Source organism: Chiloscyllium punctatum, chromosome 33 (genome assembly GCF_047496795.1).
Source record: "Chiloscyllium punctatum isolate Juve2018m chromosome 33, sChiPun1.3, whole genome shotgun sequence".
Lineage (NCBI taxonomy): Eukaryota > Metazoa > Chordata > Chondrichthyes > Orectolobiformes > Hemiscylliidae > Chiloscyllium > Chiloscyllium punctatum.
The window spans coordinates 21,684,080-21,704,657 of record NC_092771.1 but is presented as its reverse complement, the minus strand read 5'-3'; the positions used below and the strand labels follow the sequence as shown (position 1 = coordinate 21,704,657).

Genomic DNA, 20,578 nt, shown 5'->3' with positions numbered 1-20,578 from the left:
ATAGGACGGAATATGGAAAGGATCAGGAAGCGAACTTCAGGCAAAGCAGATAAGGGGACAACTATGGGGATGGGGATTTGCAGTCATTGCAGATGTGAAGGTGTTGTACTTAAATGTGCACACAATACAAAGAAGGATAAATGAGCTTGTAGCACAGCTACAATTACAATGGAAATTGGTAGGTCCGATGTTGTTGATATCACAGAAATGGCTACAAGGGGATCTGGGCTGGGAATTAAATATCTAAGAATAACTGTCCTAGTTAAAGGACTGGCAGATGGGCAAAGGTAACAGGATTATCTTGTTAGTAATAAAAAGTGAAAAATTAAAAATCGATAAAGTAGCACTGAAGAGCCAAAATACATGGAATCTGCGTCAGTAGAGTTGAGGAATCCAAAGAAAAAAACAAAGACCCTAATGGGTCTTGTTTACAGGTCTCCCAGCAGTAGTCAGGATATGGGAGGGTGGCGGAGAAAAATACTGAAGAGATAGACAAGGCATGTAAGAAAAACACTATTACAATAATCATGAAGGACTTTATTATACAGGTGGATTGGGAAAATCAGATTTTTAGCTGATCTCAAGAAAGTGAATTTGTAGAATGTCTACAAAAAGGATTTTTGGAGCAATTTGTGGTCGAGCTGACTAGTGATTAGGCATTTCTGGATTTGATGTGTAATGAGGCAGACAAGGAAGCCCTAGTGGACAGTGACCATCATATAAATCAAATTCACCCTGCAATTTGAAGGGTATGAGCTAGAATTAGATGTAGCAATATTACAATTCAATAAAGGTAATTGCAGAAGTGAGGATGAACTGGCCAGAGCTGATTGGGAAAGGAGCCGAGCAGGCAAGGTGGCATTGCAGCAATGGCAAGAGTTTCTGGGAATAATTCAGGAGGCATAGCAGAAATTCATTCCAACAGAGAAGCAGCATATTAAGGGGAGCACAAGGCAACCACAGCTGACAAGGGAGGTTGGGACAGTATAAAAGGAAAAACAAAATGTTAAGATTAATGGGAAGCTAGAGAATTATGAAGCCTTTAAAAATGAGCAGATTATAACTAAAAAAGCAATATGGGGAGGAGAAGATCTAAGGAGAGGAAGCGAGTCACTAATATAAAAAACAGCTAACCAAAAAGGTGAGGGGGAGGCAACAGTGGACATTGTTACATTGGATAAGGAGGCTGGAGAATTAGAATCCCTACAGCATGGACTGGCCCTTCAGCCCAACAAGTCCACATTGACCCTCCGAAGACCACCCAGACCCATTACCCTACCCAATATTTTACATTTCCCCTGGCTAATGTACCTAACGTACACATCCCTAAACACGATGGGCAATTTAGGTTGGCCAATTCACCTAACCCGCACACCTTTGGACTGTGGGAGGAAACCGGAGCACCCGGGGCAAACCCACGCAGACATGGGAAGAACGTGCAAACTCCACACATCCTGAGGCTTGATTCGAACCCAGGTCCCTGGCACCGAGAGGCAGCAGTGCTAACCACTGAGCCACCATGCCGACCAGTAATAGTAGTACAGAGGAACAAAGAAATGACAGACGAACTGAATAGTACTTTGCATCGGTCTTCACAGTGGAACACATCAGCAGCATCTCAGAACTTCAAGAGTCAGGGAAAGGAGTGAGTGTAGTGGCCATCACTAAGGAGGTGCTGGTGGAGAAGGTAAAAGTTCAGAAAGTGGATAAATCACCCAGACTAGATGGACTACACTCAGAATTCTGAAGGAGATAGCCGAAGACATTGAGGCATTGGTGCTGATCTTTCAGTAATCAGAGTCAGGAAGGCTTCCAGAGGATTGGAAAGTAGTGAATGTAACACCTGCTAAAAAAGGGAGGTGGTAAAGATGGAAGGCAGGAAACTACTGGCCAGTTAGTCTGACCTCTGTCATTGCAAAGATTTGAGTCTTTTACTAAGGATAAGATTGCAAGTATCTGGAAGTGCATGGTAAAATAGGGCTAAGTCAGAACTGCTTCGACAAGAGACCAGGCTGTGAGAATTCATTGAGGAGGAAATGAGCCAGTTACACAAATGACAGCAAGAGGACATAAGCTATTTGCATTTCCAGAATGCTTCTGGTAAGATGCCACACAGGAGGCTGCTAAATAAGATAGTGTTAGGGACAAGTAACTGGCATGGACAGGGGATTGACTGACTGGCAGATGGCAAGGAATGGGGAAATAGGGGTCTTCTTCAGGGTGACAGCCGGTGACTAGTGGAGTCCTGCAGGAGTCCCTTTTGGGACCACAACTATTCAAATTATACATTAACAATCTGGACAAAGAAGCTGAAGGCATTATTGCTAAGTTTGCAGATGACACAAAAATAGGTGGAAATACTAACAAAAAGACATAGGAGCCCTAGTTCAGTATTCTCTTCAGATTAACATGCAGGCAGTCAGGAAGGCAAATGCAATGTCATGATTTGGAGATGCTGGTGTTGGACTGGGGTGGACAAAGTTAAAAATCACAACACCAGATTATAGTCCAACAGGTTTAATTGGAAGCACTAGCTTATGGAACGCCGCTCCTTCATCAGGTGGTTGTGGAGGACACAATTGTAAGGCACAGAATTTCTAGCAAAAGTTTACAGTGCGATGTAACTGAAATTATACATTGTCATGATCCGTAATCTTTTTGGGATCTTTCCTGCTTGCCTGCATTTCTGTAGAAACTTGATGTCTGTGTTGATATGTGCGATCTTCTTGGAAATCCTCTCCAAGGGAAATGCAATGTCAGCATTCATTTCAAGAGGGCTAGAATACAAGAGTAGGGATGTACTGCTGAGGCTGTATAAGGGTCGAGTCTGACTACATTTCGAATATGGAGTGTAGTTTCAGACCTCGTATATAAGGACGAATGCGCTGGTGTTGTACAGAGTCCAGGGGAGTGATTGCAGGGATTTAGAACTAGTCATGAGTAGTGGTTTAAAAAAATAAATTAAACAATAAATATGTAGACCTACAATTGTTAAAGAGCAGAGGGAAAAAATGCCTTGAAGTATTTATCTTAAATATTGTACGGCATAGTTGTTGTTAAGTTTGCATTGAAGAATGAATGATGTACTGAAGAATACTGACTTTCTGCTGATTAGTTGGAAATACATCATCAATACAGTCATACACTGAACAATAATCTTCACAAGTTAAGCTTATTTTCATCAAGGGTGAATGCCATCTGGGACAAACAAACGTAATAAACTTAAGATGCAGGTAATAAAAATTGAAGAATAGGAGGTAAAGAATACATTTTCAAAAATTGGAATTTAAAAGCATGAATCAGAAAAGGAGATATTTATTTTTCATTTCACTGGCTTTGAAGTACCCTCCAAGTATATGCAAGTTATTTCTCTTTTCTTGTTTGAGCTCGGAGGGTTCTGGGTTCATTTTTGCCAGTTAATCATGTCAAAGTAATCATCGAGCTTAAATGCTAGGCAACACATAAATAAAAAAAAACAATTTGGCAGACCAAGAGGTAGGTGAGAGGTTGGGGGTGGGAGGGAAGTGTTTGCAACACTTTTAGAGTGTGAGACAGCAATGTCATTGCTACATTTAACAAAACAAAACACTAGCAAAGCCAGGACTTGGAGCCAGTGCTTGGAATGTGAGGTCAGACAACTGCAACACAAACATGGTGGGATTTCTAGAGGAACAGGGAGCCAATGGATTTTAGCAAAGACATGGATGAGCAGAAAATTAGACCGGTTTAAAAACTGGATAAAACGGTCATCAGTTTTATAAAACAAACTGAAGTCCGTATGAAGTGAAATATGGAAGGCAGTAAGGACAGTTTTAGAGAAATCAATCATGAAACTCAATAACATGACAGTGGGTAGATGGAAATCAGTGCAATATGGTTTGTGGGAGTACATGAAAGATGTAAGAATGACACATTTAATAAAAGGAAAATAATATATATTCAATTGCTGTACTATTAACAAAGTGAAATCTGTTGGTCCTTAAGAAGCAGAGTTCATTGTGACTCCCATGACCTTTGAAATTACAAGTCAAACATAGTCACTAAACTGCAATATTCAAGTCAAATTCAGGTCATGAAGAATTTTACTTCTTCAAACTTGGCAATTCACAGGCAGTCAATGACCATGAAGGACTGAAGATACTGGAGTGCCAGACTCAAGAAATGCAATCCCATCTTTACACTGTGAAGCTGTCACTAATTGCAACATCCGTTTCACTCTCCTGCTTTAAATGTCTGTAGCCAGCGAAATATCCCGCCAACTGATATTCGGGCAAAGATGCCTTTTCTCTCAGTTCATGAAGATCAATTTTACTCATAGCTTGAAGTTTACAACTGATCCATCCCATCAGACGTGAACGTTATGTACCCATCTAGAACTCTCTGGATTTGCTGATTTAAAGCAGTGCCCACAAAAATACATGCCACTGTAGTAACCAAACAAACTAACCATGCTCCAGATCCCACACTGAACAAAAGAGGTCAAGGATAAAAAGTTCTTCCACTCTCCACCACTTTAATTCTTAAATACAAACATTATTTACATTTCATATTTGGCAACTTAACATTTCATTTCATAGAATATTGCATTCTTTTCAGCTGAAATTGGATTATTTCAAAAATAAACGAGAAAAACTTCCATGACAAAACATGTCTATATACTTTTCGTCTCCGTTCTCAGAAGATATAACAGTTACTTCAAGTACAGCAAACATTGGTTTAACCGCAACTCTCGATAAACCAACACAATGTACATCAGAAATACTGGAAATTTACTGTGTTACTGTGATCTACTGTGAAGTCTGAGTAGTCACTTGAGGGTGCCAGTGAGAAGGCTGTCAAAGTTTTAAGGCAGAGGCTGCAACACTATTTCAGCAATGTATGCTTCAAATGAAGTGTAACAATGATGTGTATACCCCTGCAATTACTTAGTGTGTTTTTACATTGATCATATGGATCTCTAACTAATGCACCTAACACCATGGGCAATTTAGCATGGCCAATCCACCTGAACTGCACACCTTTGGACCATGGGAGAAAAGTGGAGCACCCAGAGGAAACCCACACAGACACAGGGAGAATATGCAAACTCCACACAGACACAGTCACCCAAAGCTGGAAGCGAACCCAGGTCCCTGGTGCTGAGAGGCAGCAGTGCTAACCACTGAGCCACCATGCCACCCTAGTTTCCTGTCTCCTGTCTTCCTCCCTTTTTAAACAGACCACATTTTACATTATTCTGGATTAGTGGTGCTGGAAGAGCACAGTAGTTCAGGCAGCATCCAAGGAGCTTCAAAATCAACGTTTCGAGCAAAAGCCCTTCATCAGGAATAAAGGCAGTGAGCCTGAAGCTTGGAGAGATAAGCTAGAGGATGGTGGGGGTGGGGGTGGGGAGAGAGTAGCAGAGATGAGTGGGGGAGGGAATGAAGGTGATAGGTCAGGGAGGAGAGGGTGGAGTGGATAGGTGGAAAAAGGAGATAGGCAGGTAGGACAAGTCCAGACAAGTCATGGGGACAGTTACTGAGCTGGAAGTTTAGAACTAGGGTGAGGGTGGAGGAAGGGGAAATGAGGAAACTGTTGAAGTCCACATTGATGCCCTGGGGTTGAAGTGTTCCGAGGCAGAAGATGAGGCGTTCTTCCTCCAGGCGTCTGGTGGTGAGGGAGTGGCAGTGACGGATGCCCAGGAGCTCCATGTCCTCGGCAGAGCGGGAGGGGGAGTTGAAATGTCAGGCCACGGGACGGTGTGGTTGATTGGTGCAGGTGTCCCGGAGATGTTCCCTAAAGCACTCTGCTAGGAGGCGCCCAGTCTCCCCAATGTCGAGGAGACCGCATCGGGAGCAACGGACACAATAAATGATATTAGTGGATGTGCAAGTAAAACTGATGGATGTGGAAGGCTCCTTTTGAGCCTTGGATAGAGGTGAGGGAGGTGGTGTGGGCGCAGGTTTTACAGTTCCTGTAGATGGGAGGGGGGGGCGTGGACCTGACCAGGTAGTCACGGAGGGAATGGTCTTTGCGGAAGGCGGAAAGGGGTGGGGAGGGAAATATATCCCTGGTGGTGGGATCTGTTTGGAGGTGGAGGAAATGTCGGCAGATGATTTGGTTTATGCGAAGGTTGGTAGGTGAGCACCAGGGGCGTTCTGTCCTTGTTACGGTTGGAGAATTCATACTCTCAACAAACAGTATTTCAATTCCATCTCAAACATCAAAAACTAAGTACAACAAACTTTTATCTACCCACCTCCATAACCAGCGCTCCTCAAACATCCCAGAAGATTCCCCTGGCCTCGGAACCTATTCCACCATTAGCCATGCGGATGCAGCTGCCACCCCCACGCTGATTGATGATGTCACTTCTGCCCCCATCATGGCCACTCCCACAACCACTTCCACCCCTCTCAATTCCTCATGCATCACACCGGACATCACTTCTGCCCTTCACATCATCGCTGATGCCACATGCTCAGTGACTTTCACCACCCCTACTGCCGTTGTCACCACTCCAGACGCCCCCAACAGTACCCTTCCACCAACACTCATTCATTTGGCTGAACTGGTCCTCACCCTTAACAATTTCTCCTTTGAATCCTCCCACTTCCTCCAGACCAAAGGGGTAGCCATGGGCACACGTATGGGCCCCAGCTATGCCTGTTACGTAGAGCAGTTGATCTTCCGTAATTACACTGGCACCACTCCCCACCTCTTCCTCCGCTACACTGATTACTGCATTGGCGCCACCTCGTGCTCCCGCGAGGAGGTTGAGCAATTCATCAACATCACCAACACATTCCACCCGGACCTTAAATTTACCTGGACCATCTCTGACACCTCCCTCCCCTTCCTGGACCTCTCCATCTCCATTAATGACGACCGACTTGACACTGACATTTTTTTTTTTACAAACCCACCCGACTCCCACAGCGACCTGGATTACACCGCTTCCCACCCTATCTCTTGCAAAAATGCCATCCCATATTCCCAATCCCTCCGCCAGATCTGCTCCCAGGAGGACCAGTTCCACTACAGAACACACCAGATGGTCTCCTTCTTTAGAGACCACAATTTCCCTTCCCACGTGGTTAAAGATGCCCTCCAACGCATCTCATCCACATCCCGTACCTCCGCCCTCAGACCCCACCCCTCCAACCGTAACAAGGACAGAACGCCCCTGGGGCTCACCTTCCACCCTTCGTATAAACCAAATCATCCGCCAACATTTCCGCCACCTCCAGGGATATATTTCCCTCCCCACCCCTTTCCGCCTTCCGCAAAGACAGCTTCCTCACTGACTACCTGGTCAGGTCCACGCCCCCCTACAACCCACCCTCCCATCCTGGCACTTTCCCCTGCCACCACAGGAACTGTAAAACCTGCGCCCACACCTCCTCCCTCACCTCTATCCAAGGCCCTAAAAGGAGCCTTCCACATCCAAAGTTTTACTTGCACATCCACTAATATCATTTATTGTATCCGTTGCTCCCGATGTGGTCTCCTCTACATTGGGGAGACTGGGCGCCTCCTAGCAGAGTGCTTTAGGGAACATCTCCGAGACACCCGCACCAATCAACCACACCGCCCCGTGGCCCAACATTTCAACTCCCCCTCCCACTCTGCCGAGGACATGGAGCTCCTGGGCCTCCTTCACCACCGCTCCTTCAGCACCAGACGCCTGGAGGAAGAACGCCTCATCTTCTGCCTCGGAACACTTCAACCCCAGGGCATCAATGTGGACTTCAACAGTTTCCTCATTTCCCCTTCCCCCACCTCACCCTAGTTCTAAACTTCCAGCTCAGCACTGTCCCCATGACTTGTCCTACCTGCCTATCTCCTTTTCCACCTATCCACTCCACCCTGACCTATCACCTTCATCCCCTCCCCCACTCACCCATTGTACTCTATGCTACTTTCTCCCCACCTCCACCCTCCTCCAGCTTATCTCTCCACGCTCCAGGCTCACTGCCTTTATTCCTGATGAAGGGTTTTTGCCCGAAACGTCGATTTCGCTGCTCCTTGGATGCTGCTTGAACTGCTTTGCTCTTCCAGCACCACTAATCTAGAATCTGGTTTCCAGCATCTGCAATCATTGTTTTTACCACATTATACATTTGCCATTTTCCAATCCTCTCGGATCCTCCAGCTCCAGTGATCCCTAAAAGATCACCTCCAATGTCGCCACAATCTCTTCAGCTATCTTCTCCAGAAACCTGGGATAGAGGCCATTTGATCCAGATCACTTATCCACTTTCAGACCTTTAAGCTTTCCCATCACCTTCTACACTCAGCTCTACCCACAACTCTCAAAGTTTGCTACACAGTTGAAGACAAAGTACTATTCAGTTCTTCCACCATTTCTTAGCTACTCATTCCTACTTCTCCAGCTTCATTGTTCAGTAGGTCAACATCCACTCTTGCCCTCTTCACTTTTTAAGCTATCTAAAACCTCTTGCAATCTTTTATATTACAAGTAGCTTACCCCCCTATTTCATGGTCTCTCATTTTTTAAAAAAAAATTATCCTCAGCTAGCTTTTAAAGGCTTCCTGATCCTCAGGTGTCCCACTCATCTTCTCCATATTTAAGCTTTCTCTTTGACTTTTTGCTGTCCCCGACTTCCCTTGTCAGCCATTATTGCCTCATCCTCCCCCTTGGTATGCTTCTTTTTCCTTGGAATGAATTTCTGCTATGCTTCCCAAATTACCCCCACAAACTCCTGACATTGTTGCTCCACCATCTTCCCTACTAGGCTCCCCTTCCAACCAACTCTGGCCAGCTCCTCCCTCATGTCTTTGTAGTTATCTTGAATGAATTGTAATACCGTTACATCGGATTCCAACTTCTCCCTCTAAACCATCAGGGTGAATTCTACTATACCATGGTCAATGTGCCCTAGGGACTCCAGAGCCTGAAGCTCCCCAATCAAGTCCCACCAAATCCAGAACTGCCTGTTGCCTAACTGACTCTACCATAAGCTGCTCTAAAAACCCAACTTATAGACATTACACAAATTTGTTTTCTAGTGATCTGCTACCAACTTGATTTTCCCAGTTACTATTACTTTAAAAATATTATTTTGCCGTGGTTTTTTGTTTGAAGAGAGGTGTCAAACTGGCTACTGGAGATGGCCCAAGTAAACTACTTGGCAGGCCTTTAGGATTTTTTAACATGTTGGAACAATGGAAGCAGCTTGAATGGGAATGGTCAGTTCTCACAGAGCAGGCTTTCTGGTTCTTTGTTAGCTTTAGCAGACAGCAGATGTTTGAGGCACCAGAAGAGGTAGAAGCTTCAGTGAATGGCTCCTAACTGCTACTTTGTCCGAAATCACTCAATGTTGTTTCCTCCTGGATTGGAGAACTGCAGGTAAGGATTGGTGTCTAAAAACTTACCTTTTGGCCAACGGGTGTGTTTATGGGATGTTACTATATAAAAACAGTTAATTAGTAATAGGTACTGTATCCATTATTCTGTTAAGTTTTCCAATAGTTAAATTATTCTACATTCCTTTTCTTCTGTTTGTATTTTAACTATAGTGCTTCAATAAATTGTGTTCTGCTTAACATTAAGTAGTTTGACCAGTTGCATCACATCAGGAACACAGCACTTCACATCTTCCTTTAAAAGGAGAAAAAGTTAGGGTAGAGGCTACCTTCTTAAAATATTTTGAAGGGGTCTGGCCTGGTCCATAACAGTCCTTTCTTAAATGTCTTTTCTATCTCCAGATTTATTTTCTTCCCCATATCATGACTACTGCTAGGTGGCCTGTACACAACTCTCACTAGGGTCTTGTTTCCTTTACAATTCCTCAACAATACCCACACAGATTCCACCTCGGGACCCTTCAACTCCAGGGCAATGTGGACTTCACCAGTTTCCTCATTTCCCCTCCCCCCACCTTACCCCAGTTTCAACCTTCCAGCTCAGCACCACCCCCATGACCTGTCCTACCTGCCTATCTCCCTTCCCTGACCTGACCTATCACCTCCATCCCCACTCCCATTTACCTATTGTACTCCTAGCCACCTTCTCCCCAGCCCCACACACCCCTCACCATTTATCTCTCCACCCTGGAGGCTTCCTGCCTCTATTCCTGAAGAAGGGCTTTTGCCCAAAACGTTGATTTTCCTGCCCCTCGGATGCTGCCTGACCTGCTGTGCTTTTCTAGCACCACTCTGATCTAAACCCTACAGATTCTATGCCTTTCAACTCGTCACTTCTTGATATCCATTTAATTTAATTTCTTACTAACAAGACAACTCATGCCCCCGCCCATCATTTCAACAGGAACATTGGATATTTAATTCACAGCCCTGATCCCCTTGCAGTCATGTCTGAGATTCATACAACACTACCTTCCAACTTCAATCTGTGCTACAAGCTCATTTACCTTCTTTCGTATTTAAATATGACACCATTAGACCTGTGTTGACTGCCCCCCTCATAGTTGTCCACTTCTTTCTTTTTTATTCATCCACAGGATGAGGGCATTGCTGGCTATGCGGCATTTACTGCCATCCCTAATTGCCCAGAGGGTGGTTAAGAGTCAACCACATTGCTGTGGGTCTGGAATCACACGTAAGAATGGCAGATTCCTTCCCTGAAGGATATTAGTGAACCAGATCGGTTTTTCCAACAATCGATAATGGATTCATGGTCATTACATTCTTCGTTCCAGATATTTAATTTAAATTCCACCATCTGCTGTGGTAGGATTCAACTAGAGGTCCCCAGAACGTTATCTGGTTCTCTCAAGAGTCCAGCGATAATACCACTCGGCCATCGTCTCCTCTGCTGTGTCTGAAGTTAGATGTCCAAGTCTTTCCATACTCTGTCCTATCAATTTTTATGGAACTTGAATAAACTGAGTCCTCCCCATCGTTAGCTTTTCCCATAATTTTCCATGCAACCAGACCCACCATTTTTCACATTCGTTTTCACGCGATATCTGCGTGACACAAACTCCTTCAAGAAACCTGCAACTGAAACATGGCTCACGTCAACACACTAGCTCCCAGGAAAATCAGCCACACTGGTTCTCCCAGCTTAATATTATGAGCCTGCCCATGTCGTTGCTCCTTTGCTTTACTATTCCTTTAATAAATCTCCTACTTAGAGTAAGCCTAAGGCATATTCTAACTCACAATTAGGAAGCCGCTGTTCAGCCCTTCAAGCCTCCGTCATGAACTGTTTTCATGTTTGATGGGTTTGTGGCCTTAATGCAACTTTTCTGTATATCCCCGACAATTTCTGAACACTTTGTCAATCAAGAATGCAACTAATTCAGCCTGGAAAACACAGATACCACATCCACCACACTCTGGGAAAGAATTCCACAGACTAACAGCACTCAAAGTGTTTCCCCATTCTGAAACAGTGTCCTCCACAAATGAAAGTATTCTTTCAGCATCCATCTGGTGAAATGCCTCAGGATCTTTTATATTTCAAAAGGACACCTCTTATTCTACTGAATTCCAATTGCTACACAGGCCCAAACTGTCCAACCTTTCTTCATAAGGTTACTTCTTCATCCCAGGAATTAGTTGAGTGAAGCTTCTCTGAACTGCTTCTAATCCACTGATATTCTTAAAACACGGTACTCTAGGTGTGGTCTCACCAAAACCTTGAACAACTACAGCATTACAAGTTCACATTTTCCCACATTATACACACACTCAATATTTCTCCCCGCCAACTCACAATCACTGATGTCCTCTTCGTAACTTATTCCCTTGCCCATTTTTGCATCATGAGCAAATTTAGCAACCCTATATTTAGTGCCTTCATCCCAATATTGATATGGTTCGGAGTTAGTTGAGCTATTAACAGTGAACCCTACGGGAGTCCATTCATGTCAACCTGTCAATCCCTTATTTCTAAAAGCTTTGGTAAACTCAACATTTTAGCTTGTGTTCAGATCTTCATGTATTTATTCTCAACCTTTGTCCAGACGCACTGACATTTTCTACTACTTCACTGGTTATAATCATTCACCCTGCTCACTTCACCACCCCCACAACTTGCCTGTTAAACCTCATTCCACTAGTTCACTGGGTTAGTTTAATGGTAAAATCCAAGTGTTGCGTGGGAAAATTCATGCAGTTTCTTTATAAAAATTTTAATAAACAGGTGTTGCCACAAAATAAGCTTTTGTTTTATTAATTTACATTAAACCACAAAACAGATGCAATGTAATTATGCATTGAAGTACCTACCAGGTTTGGCGTCCTTATAAACATAGCTTTCCAAGGAAAGCAAGAACTCTCCTGAAGAGGCACCTTCATCCCAATACGCAGCAATAAGGATAAAATATTATATATGAAGACAACATTCACAATTCAATAATCAGAACAAAAATCACTTCAACTAGATCTTCACATTTGAGCATGAAAACAATGTTGTATTGAATAAAATTCAACTGATGAACCATCCTTCAAATATCCCACAATCCAAAGATGTGCAGCTCAGGTGAATTGGCCATGCTAAATCGCCTGTAGTGTTAGGTGCATTAGTCAGAGGGAAATGGGTCAGGGTGGATTACTCTTCAGAGGGTCGGTGTGGACTGGTTGGGCCGAAGGGCCTGTTTCCACACTGTGGAGAATCTAATCTATCCAACAATAATTGGAGAAATAAATCTATCTTCCCCTTTGGATTTGCTGTTACAATCAACATCATTGAGTCTTAAAGACAAGCAAGGCAACATAAATCACCTGCTGGAGTTAAATGTATTTCTCCCAAAGTAGGATGCAACAATTGATCTGATCACACATTTAGGCCTGGCACCCCCCGATCTTTAATTGGTTAATAGTGAAGAGCCAATGATAGCTATGAACTAGTATGAGTCACTGTTCAAGGAGAAAAGAGGATCAAGGACAAAAAGGAGTAAAAACAGAAAGAGAGAAATTAGAAATACATTGGTCGAGGAATTAAATCTTGATTAACTTGTGAGCCTAAAACACAAATAACTACAAAATTATTCGAAGTTCATGATAAGTGGAGAAACATAATGAAACAAAAACAATATTTTCTAAGTTACAACTGTCTCAAAAACACATTTAAAAAAGATATAATTAACAATTCACGCTAAATTAAAATAATCTATTGAATTAAATTGAAGTTCAGAAATTCCAAGCCATTAGAAGTTAGTTCATCATGCATGCATAAAATCCATCCAAACTGCAAACCAGCACTCATCCTCCAATATTCTCTACCACTTATGCAGATCAAAGACATTCATAAGGTCAACAGGATTTACCAACTGAACAAGAAAAAACAATACTTAAGCTACCTTACATATACAAAGTCATTTAAATTAAAAACCATCTAATAGAGAGAAGAAAATTTAATAAAATCCTTCTTGGGAGTATTCACAAATCAATCATTCAGTAATTTGAATTCAAACAATTTGACAGCACAAAAATCTATTTTGAAGATTCAGGAGTAAACTGGCACAACACAGAAACTAATCACATGTGCTTAGAACACCGTACAATCAAGCTAGACTTGTCTAACTACTCTGGAGAAATAGAGGTGCAATTAATATCTATGTTGAATAGGTAACCAAGTAATTGCTTTATTATCAATTGTAATGCAATTAGAAGTTACTTTCAAGAAAACTCGGAAATTAAGAAACATCATTTTACTTTCATCCAAAAGGAGAAGTTAATTTAACATCTAGATTATTCATGAGGGCAAACAAGGCAGCTCACTTTGTAAATTAAGAGAATTCATAGATGAACATGAAAAGCCTTGTTATAGAATTAAGGTTCGGACTCAAGTACACTCAACCTTTCCAATCTTTATCCTGAGGAAACAATCTAAAGACAGGATGAAAGGAATGAAGACTGTAAGAGCGGTTCTTCATTAACAAGATTGTAAAATATGTATACTTGTTTCGTTCCTCCAACAGGAATACAAGACAGTCTGAACACCAACTCGAAAAATTAACACTTCCTATTGCTGTACTGAGGCACTTTGAAAACAGAATGCTGGGCCACGTCATGATCAAAAACCTCTTTTGCAGGTATTTTTAGACTCAAGATAATAACATTTGTTCATCCTTGAGCAACCTAACTTACAGTCAACAGTTATACCATACAGCTCTTTAATCCGTCTATGTATCAAGATACTATCTGTTTAATACAAGATACGGATTTCTAACATTAATATCCTAACAGTCCCAGATAATGACAAGATAAGCAGCCTGAGTCAGGGGACAGAGAATGAAGAAAAAAATAAATTGAGATAGGATTTCCAGCACACCATCCTTCTTTCATAAATGACTTAAATTCCAGATTTGGAACATTTTACCTTTTATTTTCATTTTGATTTCTTGGAGGAAAAAAAAACATGTTCTGCACCTACAATAACTTCCACAAGTTAGCTTTATGCTTCATTTGACATTTCCCTGCCAGTTGTATTGAGCCAAAAACATTCTGCAAAATATTCAATGCATCTTTCTTCTTACTGCCCTTCTACTTCTATCAATGCATTGGGCGGCACGGTGGCACAGTGGTTAGCACTGCTGCCTCACAGCGCCAGAGACACGGGTTCAATTCCCGCCTCAGGCGACTGACTGTGTGGAGTTTGCACATTCTCCCCGTGTCTGCGTGGGTTTCCTCCGGGTGCTCCGGTTTCCTCCCACAATCCAAAAGATGTGCAGGTCAGGTGAATTGGCCATGCTAAATTGCCCGTAGTGTTAGGTAAGGGTTGATGTAGATGTAGGGGTATGGGTGGGTTACGCTTCGGCGGGGCGGTGAGGACTTGTTGGGACGAAGGGCCTGTTTCCACACTAAGTAATCTAATCTAATCTAAAAAACGTTACAGACAGGAGTTCAATCTTTCAAACTGTATGCCATTCAGTACCTCCCACAAGACGCCATTTATACTGACCCTTAAAAGCAGGGAAGTCTTTACTTTTAGTTGTGAATTCAATTCCCACTCTTAAACAACCTTCCGCGGCTTTCAGATCAATCATTCATACAGAAATTCTGGGCTGTCAAAGAGGTGGATTGTTTGTTCGTTCAACAGGATATACCCTACTAAACTCACTCACTGTTAATTATTAAGGCATATGTTATAAACATCAATTCCAAATATAGATTACATCTTTTGATGCAAGAGCAATTAGCCTGTACGTTTCTAGGTCAAAAGTGTGCCTTTCCCCTAAGCGCAAATAGTGTTTACAGACTGCTAGCCTTTCAGAATGTCTCCACTTCCCAATTAATTTTCCAACACCTAAAGAACACATGTTCACATTCTATTAGCAATTATACACAATGGCAGCTATCTGGAATAATTTTGCAGATAACATTGAGCATAACAAGGAGCTGCAGTCAACTATTGCACATTACTAAACCTTCTGTCGGGCTATTTTCTTGGTGAAATTTGTTTGATTTCTTTTACCACGAGAGTACAGTGATTTCAACTGCAACCATCCAAAATGTGTCAGTTCCTCGATGAGCTTATGTTAGACACCCAGCCCTTTGCACAGAGTCTTTGAGTCTTTTATTACAGAGTCTTTCACAATAAGAATTTGGGTATACTGCACTCTATAATCCAATACTACCTTGACATGCTACCACAGATGGTTCACTCAAAACTCTAATACTAGCCCTACAACTGATCTTTACATTTCATGCATGCTGACACGACATCATGATATGTCAAAAGGCACAAAGTGGCAAAAAACACTGCCATCAAGTTGCCTTTTGTCTATCCCCACTTATCCTAGTCATTCTGTGACTATGGTTACATGATCCACTTAAGCTCATCACGAGCAGACCAACATCCCCAGACCCTGAAGACATGGATGAATGCCATTCTTCTCTTGTATCCCTTCGATTCCTGACCTTGACCTGATGCGTGCTTCACCAAGCATTTCTGTTCAAATGAATAGTGTTTTCACAGATTGAGCACAGATCCCTTAAAAACCACCAAGTCACTGTGATACATTGTAGATGTTGTCACCTCAAGACCCTCAACTCCAAAGCGGAAGTAATCATTCTCTGCTGCCGAGACACTATCACAAAGAGGGTAACAAATTTCAACACCTTCATGCTAAACAAGTTCAGGAAATAGCCAAAAATATTTTAAAAATTTCACTTAGCATTGAGTGTAACAAACAATGGGATAAGTGCCTGAAAGTTTCAGCAAGTAATTGTGTTTTAGTTCAATCAGGTTTGAGCATCACCAAGTCACAAAGGAGTGGGGTGCCAGGAAAGAACCCCATCAGAACCTTCTTACTGGAGAAAGTGTGCAACTGTCCCAGTTTTCTGAAAATTAAAACATAACAACCATTTCATCTAACACTGATCCCCACGTCACCTAATACTTAATCTATTCCCTTCTCAGCACAAATAAACCTATATCACGAACACAATTGGCAATTTTCACAAAAAAATGTTAAGCCATTAAGTAACTTGAAGGAACAAGTGCGTTAGTAAAAAGGCTCCATTAGGACAAACAAAACATGATAAAATTTCACGCAGCTAATAAGCCACTTAAGTCTGTATAAACGTTTGGAGGATTCATTCAGCTAACTAGGGAGCACTTCACATGCCAAAGCACCAGCTAAGAAAAATAAGCTAATCGAACACTACATGCAATCAGCAACAGAAACAGCTCAACATGTTGCTGAGCGACACAGACCAAGACATTGAAAACTAGTTGGATGTTAAAATTCTGCATATTGGAAAACTATATTTGTGACTACATTATCCTTCATCATTAAATAGCTGCAGTTTATTGTACATATAAACAAGTCTGCATCCAAATGGAAGAGGTTGACACTTATCCTGTCTGCACAATAAAGGAAGACAGTAAATGAATTGAAATGTGCAGAAAGCATAACCAAGCACTGTAACTTCCACACAAACCAGTCAACAGCCAGCATTACACCTCACTGCAATGGACAATTGAAAACTCAAGTCTGCAGTCTTGATATTGCTTTCTGTTAAGGTAAAACTCCTTTGTTACTCCAACATCACTGCCTATTTTAGTGCCAAGCCACAGCTATTCAACACAGGCAACAACAGGGCTGCTCAACACATTCACAAAAGGAATTCTCGTCATTTTAAAAGCAACTACTTTTCAAGAAAATAGATTTTCATAGTTGCGACAACCAAACGTCAAAGAAAATTGTGTATTTTACTTTAAGGAAAATAAAAAAGGTTTTACACACTTCTTGTAGCTAGTTAGGTACGACATTTTTGGGACAGATACAAAATAAATGCAACCTGTAAGTGAATTTTCAAAACCATGAATTGATTTTAAAACTTCACTGGCTTAAATATGCATGAAGAAAAAAAATAATGTTGCTCTGATTGAATCAAACACCTTAGCTTCCCTTCCAAATTAAAATGAATTGATTTATATCCCTTTTCCTTCTGAAATGCTGGTTTGGGCTGAAAGCCTGACATCTGGCACAGATCATACAGCATAGAAACAGACCCTTTGGACCAACTAGTCCATGTTGACCAAGTTTCCCAAACTAAAGTTATTCCCACCTACCTGTATTTAGTCCATATCCCTCTGAACCTTTGTTCATGTACATATCCAAAAGTCTTTTATAATGTTGTAACTGTACCTGCATCTACCACTTCCTCTGGTAGTTCAGTCCATATACGAACCACCGTCTGTGTAAAAAATTTGCCCCTCAAGTCCCTTTTAAAGCTTTTCCCTCATGTTAAAGATATGGCCCCTAGTTTTGAACCTTCCCATCCTAGGGAAAAGACCTTATCTATGTCCCTCTTGAATTTATAAACCTCTATCAGGTCACGCCTCAACCTCTTATGCTTCAGGGCAAAAAGTCCCAGCATATCCAGACTATCCTTATAACTCAAACCCTCCAGTCCCACCAAAATCATGGCAAATCTTTTTTTAAACCCTCTCAAATTCAATAATACCATTCCTATAAGCACTGACCAAAACTGTGCACAGTACTCCCTACCCCAACAGTCTGGTGCATATAGTTCTCATTGAATAACTTCCCATTCAAATTCTGCCTGCTCAGGATAATAATTCATTGCCGTTGTTTTCTCAGATGTATTGCACGTTCTAATTCTCAATACTGGTTAATATGATGCAGCAAAAAAAAAAACTTGTTTTAGTTTGTTTTTTTTTAGAAAACTTTTTAAATGATGCTTTGAGACAAATGATAGTCAACAGTATTTTTGGCTTTCATCTTTCCAATACATGTTTATAGATTTGTTTGCTTGGTCATGGTTGAAGACCCCTCAACACTCTGTATTCTGGCTTGTAGCCTTTAACCTAATCATCAAAATCAAATTACATCCACTATGAACAACACCGTAAAGGCTAGCAGAGATTTGTCGCACAATTTCCATACCTTTCATTGCTGCTTTTTGCAATGCATCTTCAATTCGAAGTAGCTCTTTCTGTTTGTTCTCCTGCAGCTGTTTCTCTTCCTTTTCAGCATCGTACTGGATACCTGCAGGAACAAATAATCATTGTGAAGTTGTACAATGCATATATTGATCGCATTTTACCCACCGCTAGACCAAATAAACAGGAGTAAAAGGGCAAGTCAGACAAATCCTGATAAGAGCTTATCCCCAAAACACGGATTTTCATGCTTCTTGGGTGGTGCCTGATCGGCTGTGCTTTTCCAGCGCTACACTCTCGACTGGCATCTCCAGCATCTGCAGTGCTCTCTTTCTCCAAGTCAGACACAAGTCTGTTTAAATGCAGTGATAAATGAGGTAGCATCACTAAACTCAAAATACAGTAATCTATGATCCTGCCCAGCTATTTGAACAAAGTCAAATCTGCTACTTTGCAACAGCATACATGATAAAGAAACTAATATTTGAAATACGAATGGTGGAAAGCGATCTTTAATAACCGCTGGGAATGCACAAAGGGAGGAGATCCTCAACTTATTACAACAAATGCTTCAACTGGGGGCGGCACGGTGGCACAGTGGTTAGCACTGCTGCCTCACAGCGCCGGAGACCTGGGTTCAATTCCTGCCTCAGGCGACTGACTGTGTCGAGTTTGCACGTTCTCCCTGTGTCTGCGTGGGTTTCCTCCGGGTGCTCCGGTTTCCTCCCACAGTCCAAAAATGTGCAGGTCAGGTGAATTGGCCAGGGTAAATTGCCCGTAGTGTTAGGTAAGGGGTAGATGTAGATCTCGATGTAGATGTAGGGGTATGGGTGGGTTACGCTTCGGCGGGGCGGTGTGGACTTGTTGGGCCGAAGGGCCTGTTTCCACACTGTAGGTAATCTAATCTAATCTAACTTTTCAATGACCTATAAACCAATTTTATAGATTTGGAACTGGTCATCAGAACTCAAATTTGCTGAGAATTGTTAAAAGCAGTGGCAATCAGTGGAGAATACAAGGAAAAAAAGATCAATTCTTGTTATTTGATCATGAAAGGATGCTTTTGGTACCTAAAATCAATTTGAAAAGCTATCTGTAACATTGAAAACCTCTCAGAGCAAACTATAACATCTGGACCAAAATTTGCATTCCCTGCCATATGTTTAAGATCAAATAGCTTATGATTTAAAGGAATAATCCTGAATGTATTTATTTGTAATTATTTTCTGGATAATAGGTCTCCACTAACCTTGGTAATATTATCTGGCACAGAAAAGAGCTCTCTGTAGTTGATAAGGTAACACATAGGCACAGGCACACTCATTAAACAATTTAAAATTTATGAGCTGTTCATCTGGTGAATGATGATTCCGAGCCTGTCAGCACACAATGCAAACCTTTTTTTCAGATTTGATTCTCAGGTTCTTGGCAACATGGCAAGGGCAACGTTTGCTGCCCATCTCAAATTGGCTTCCTGCAAGTGGCGGTGAGCAATCAGCTTGAATCGCTGCAGCCCTTGTGGTGTTTGAAATAACTGGTGGAATAGGTGGTAACCACAACAGGCTATAGCCAATACATCAACAGTAGTTAGCTCAAACGCTGATAACAATTAATTTAAAAAACAGCATCCATCTTGCCTTCAATTAGACGCAGCAGTGTTCAATAATAGTGCTCAGAGTGCTCTACAAAACCATGGCTACAGCTACAATTCCTATGAATCTAAAAAACAGGAATTGAAATCTCACTCAAAGTGAAACTGAAAGGCACCCTTCAGCAGAAACTGAACTCAGAACTGGAAACAGTCGCACAAAACAATTGATGATTATGAATTTTGCAATTCTGAATCCTACAAGCTGAAACCAATACCATAAATCACACCGTTCCAGGATGAAACCTTAAAAAGGTACTGCACTATATTCAAAGGATATATGAATATTGAGGGGTCAGTTCAGACAATTATTTCCAAAACAGCTGACCCCATGAGCACCATTCTGTTGAGTATTCTTTAATTCAGCTAGAGACACCAGTTAAGTAGATTAGGTTGGGTTCACAATCACAGCAGAACAGATTGTTCTATTTCATATTTCTCCTGTTCTATTTCATGTGACAGGTGTCTGCAGAACTGGTTCAAAGGCTTTTGGTTCCTGGAATCTATGATTTCAGAGCAACTCCCTTAACTCAAATACCCCAACGCTAGTCCCACCCATCATTCTCTTCTCCACTCCGCGCCCCCAAAAACCCAGCAAA

The 20,578-nt window shown here is 41.9% G+C and overlaps 1 protein-coding gene across 5 annotated transcripts in view; it reads right to left on the bottom strand.

The window, feature by feature from the left end:
- vps13c (vacuolar protein sorting 13 homolog C) overlaps positions 1-20,578 on the bottom strand; it is a 284,102-nt gene that overhangs the window by 239,004 nt on the left and 24,520 nt on the right. For 4 of the 5 annotated variants that reach the window (XM_072553135.1, XM_072553136.1, XM_072553137.1 and 1 more), the window contains exons 5-6: positions 18,336-18,437; positions 12,202-12,264 (exon numbers count right to left, since the gene is read on the bottom strand). In XM_072553135.1, the coding sequence (XP_072409236.1) occupies positions 12,202-12,264; positions 18,336-18,437 (165 nt within the window). The remainder of the gene's footprint in view (positions 1-12,201; positions 12,265-18,335; positions 18,438-20,578) is intronic. The other variant, XM_072553138.1, reaches the window with a different exon arrangement.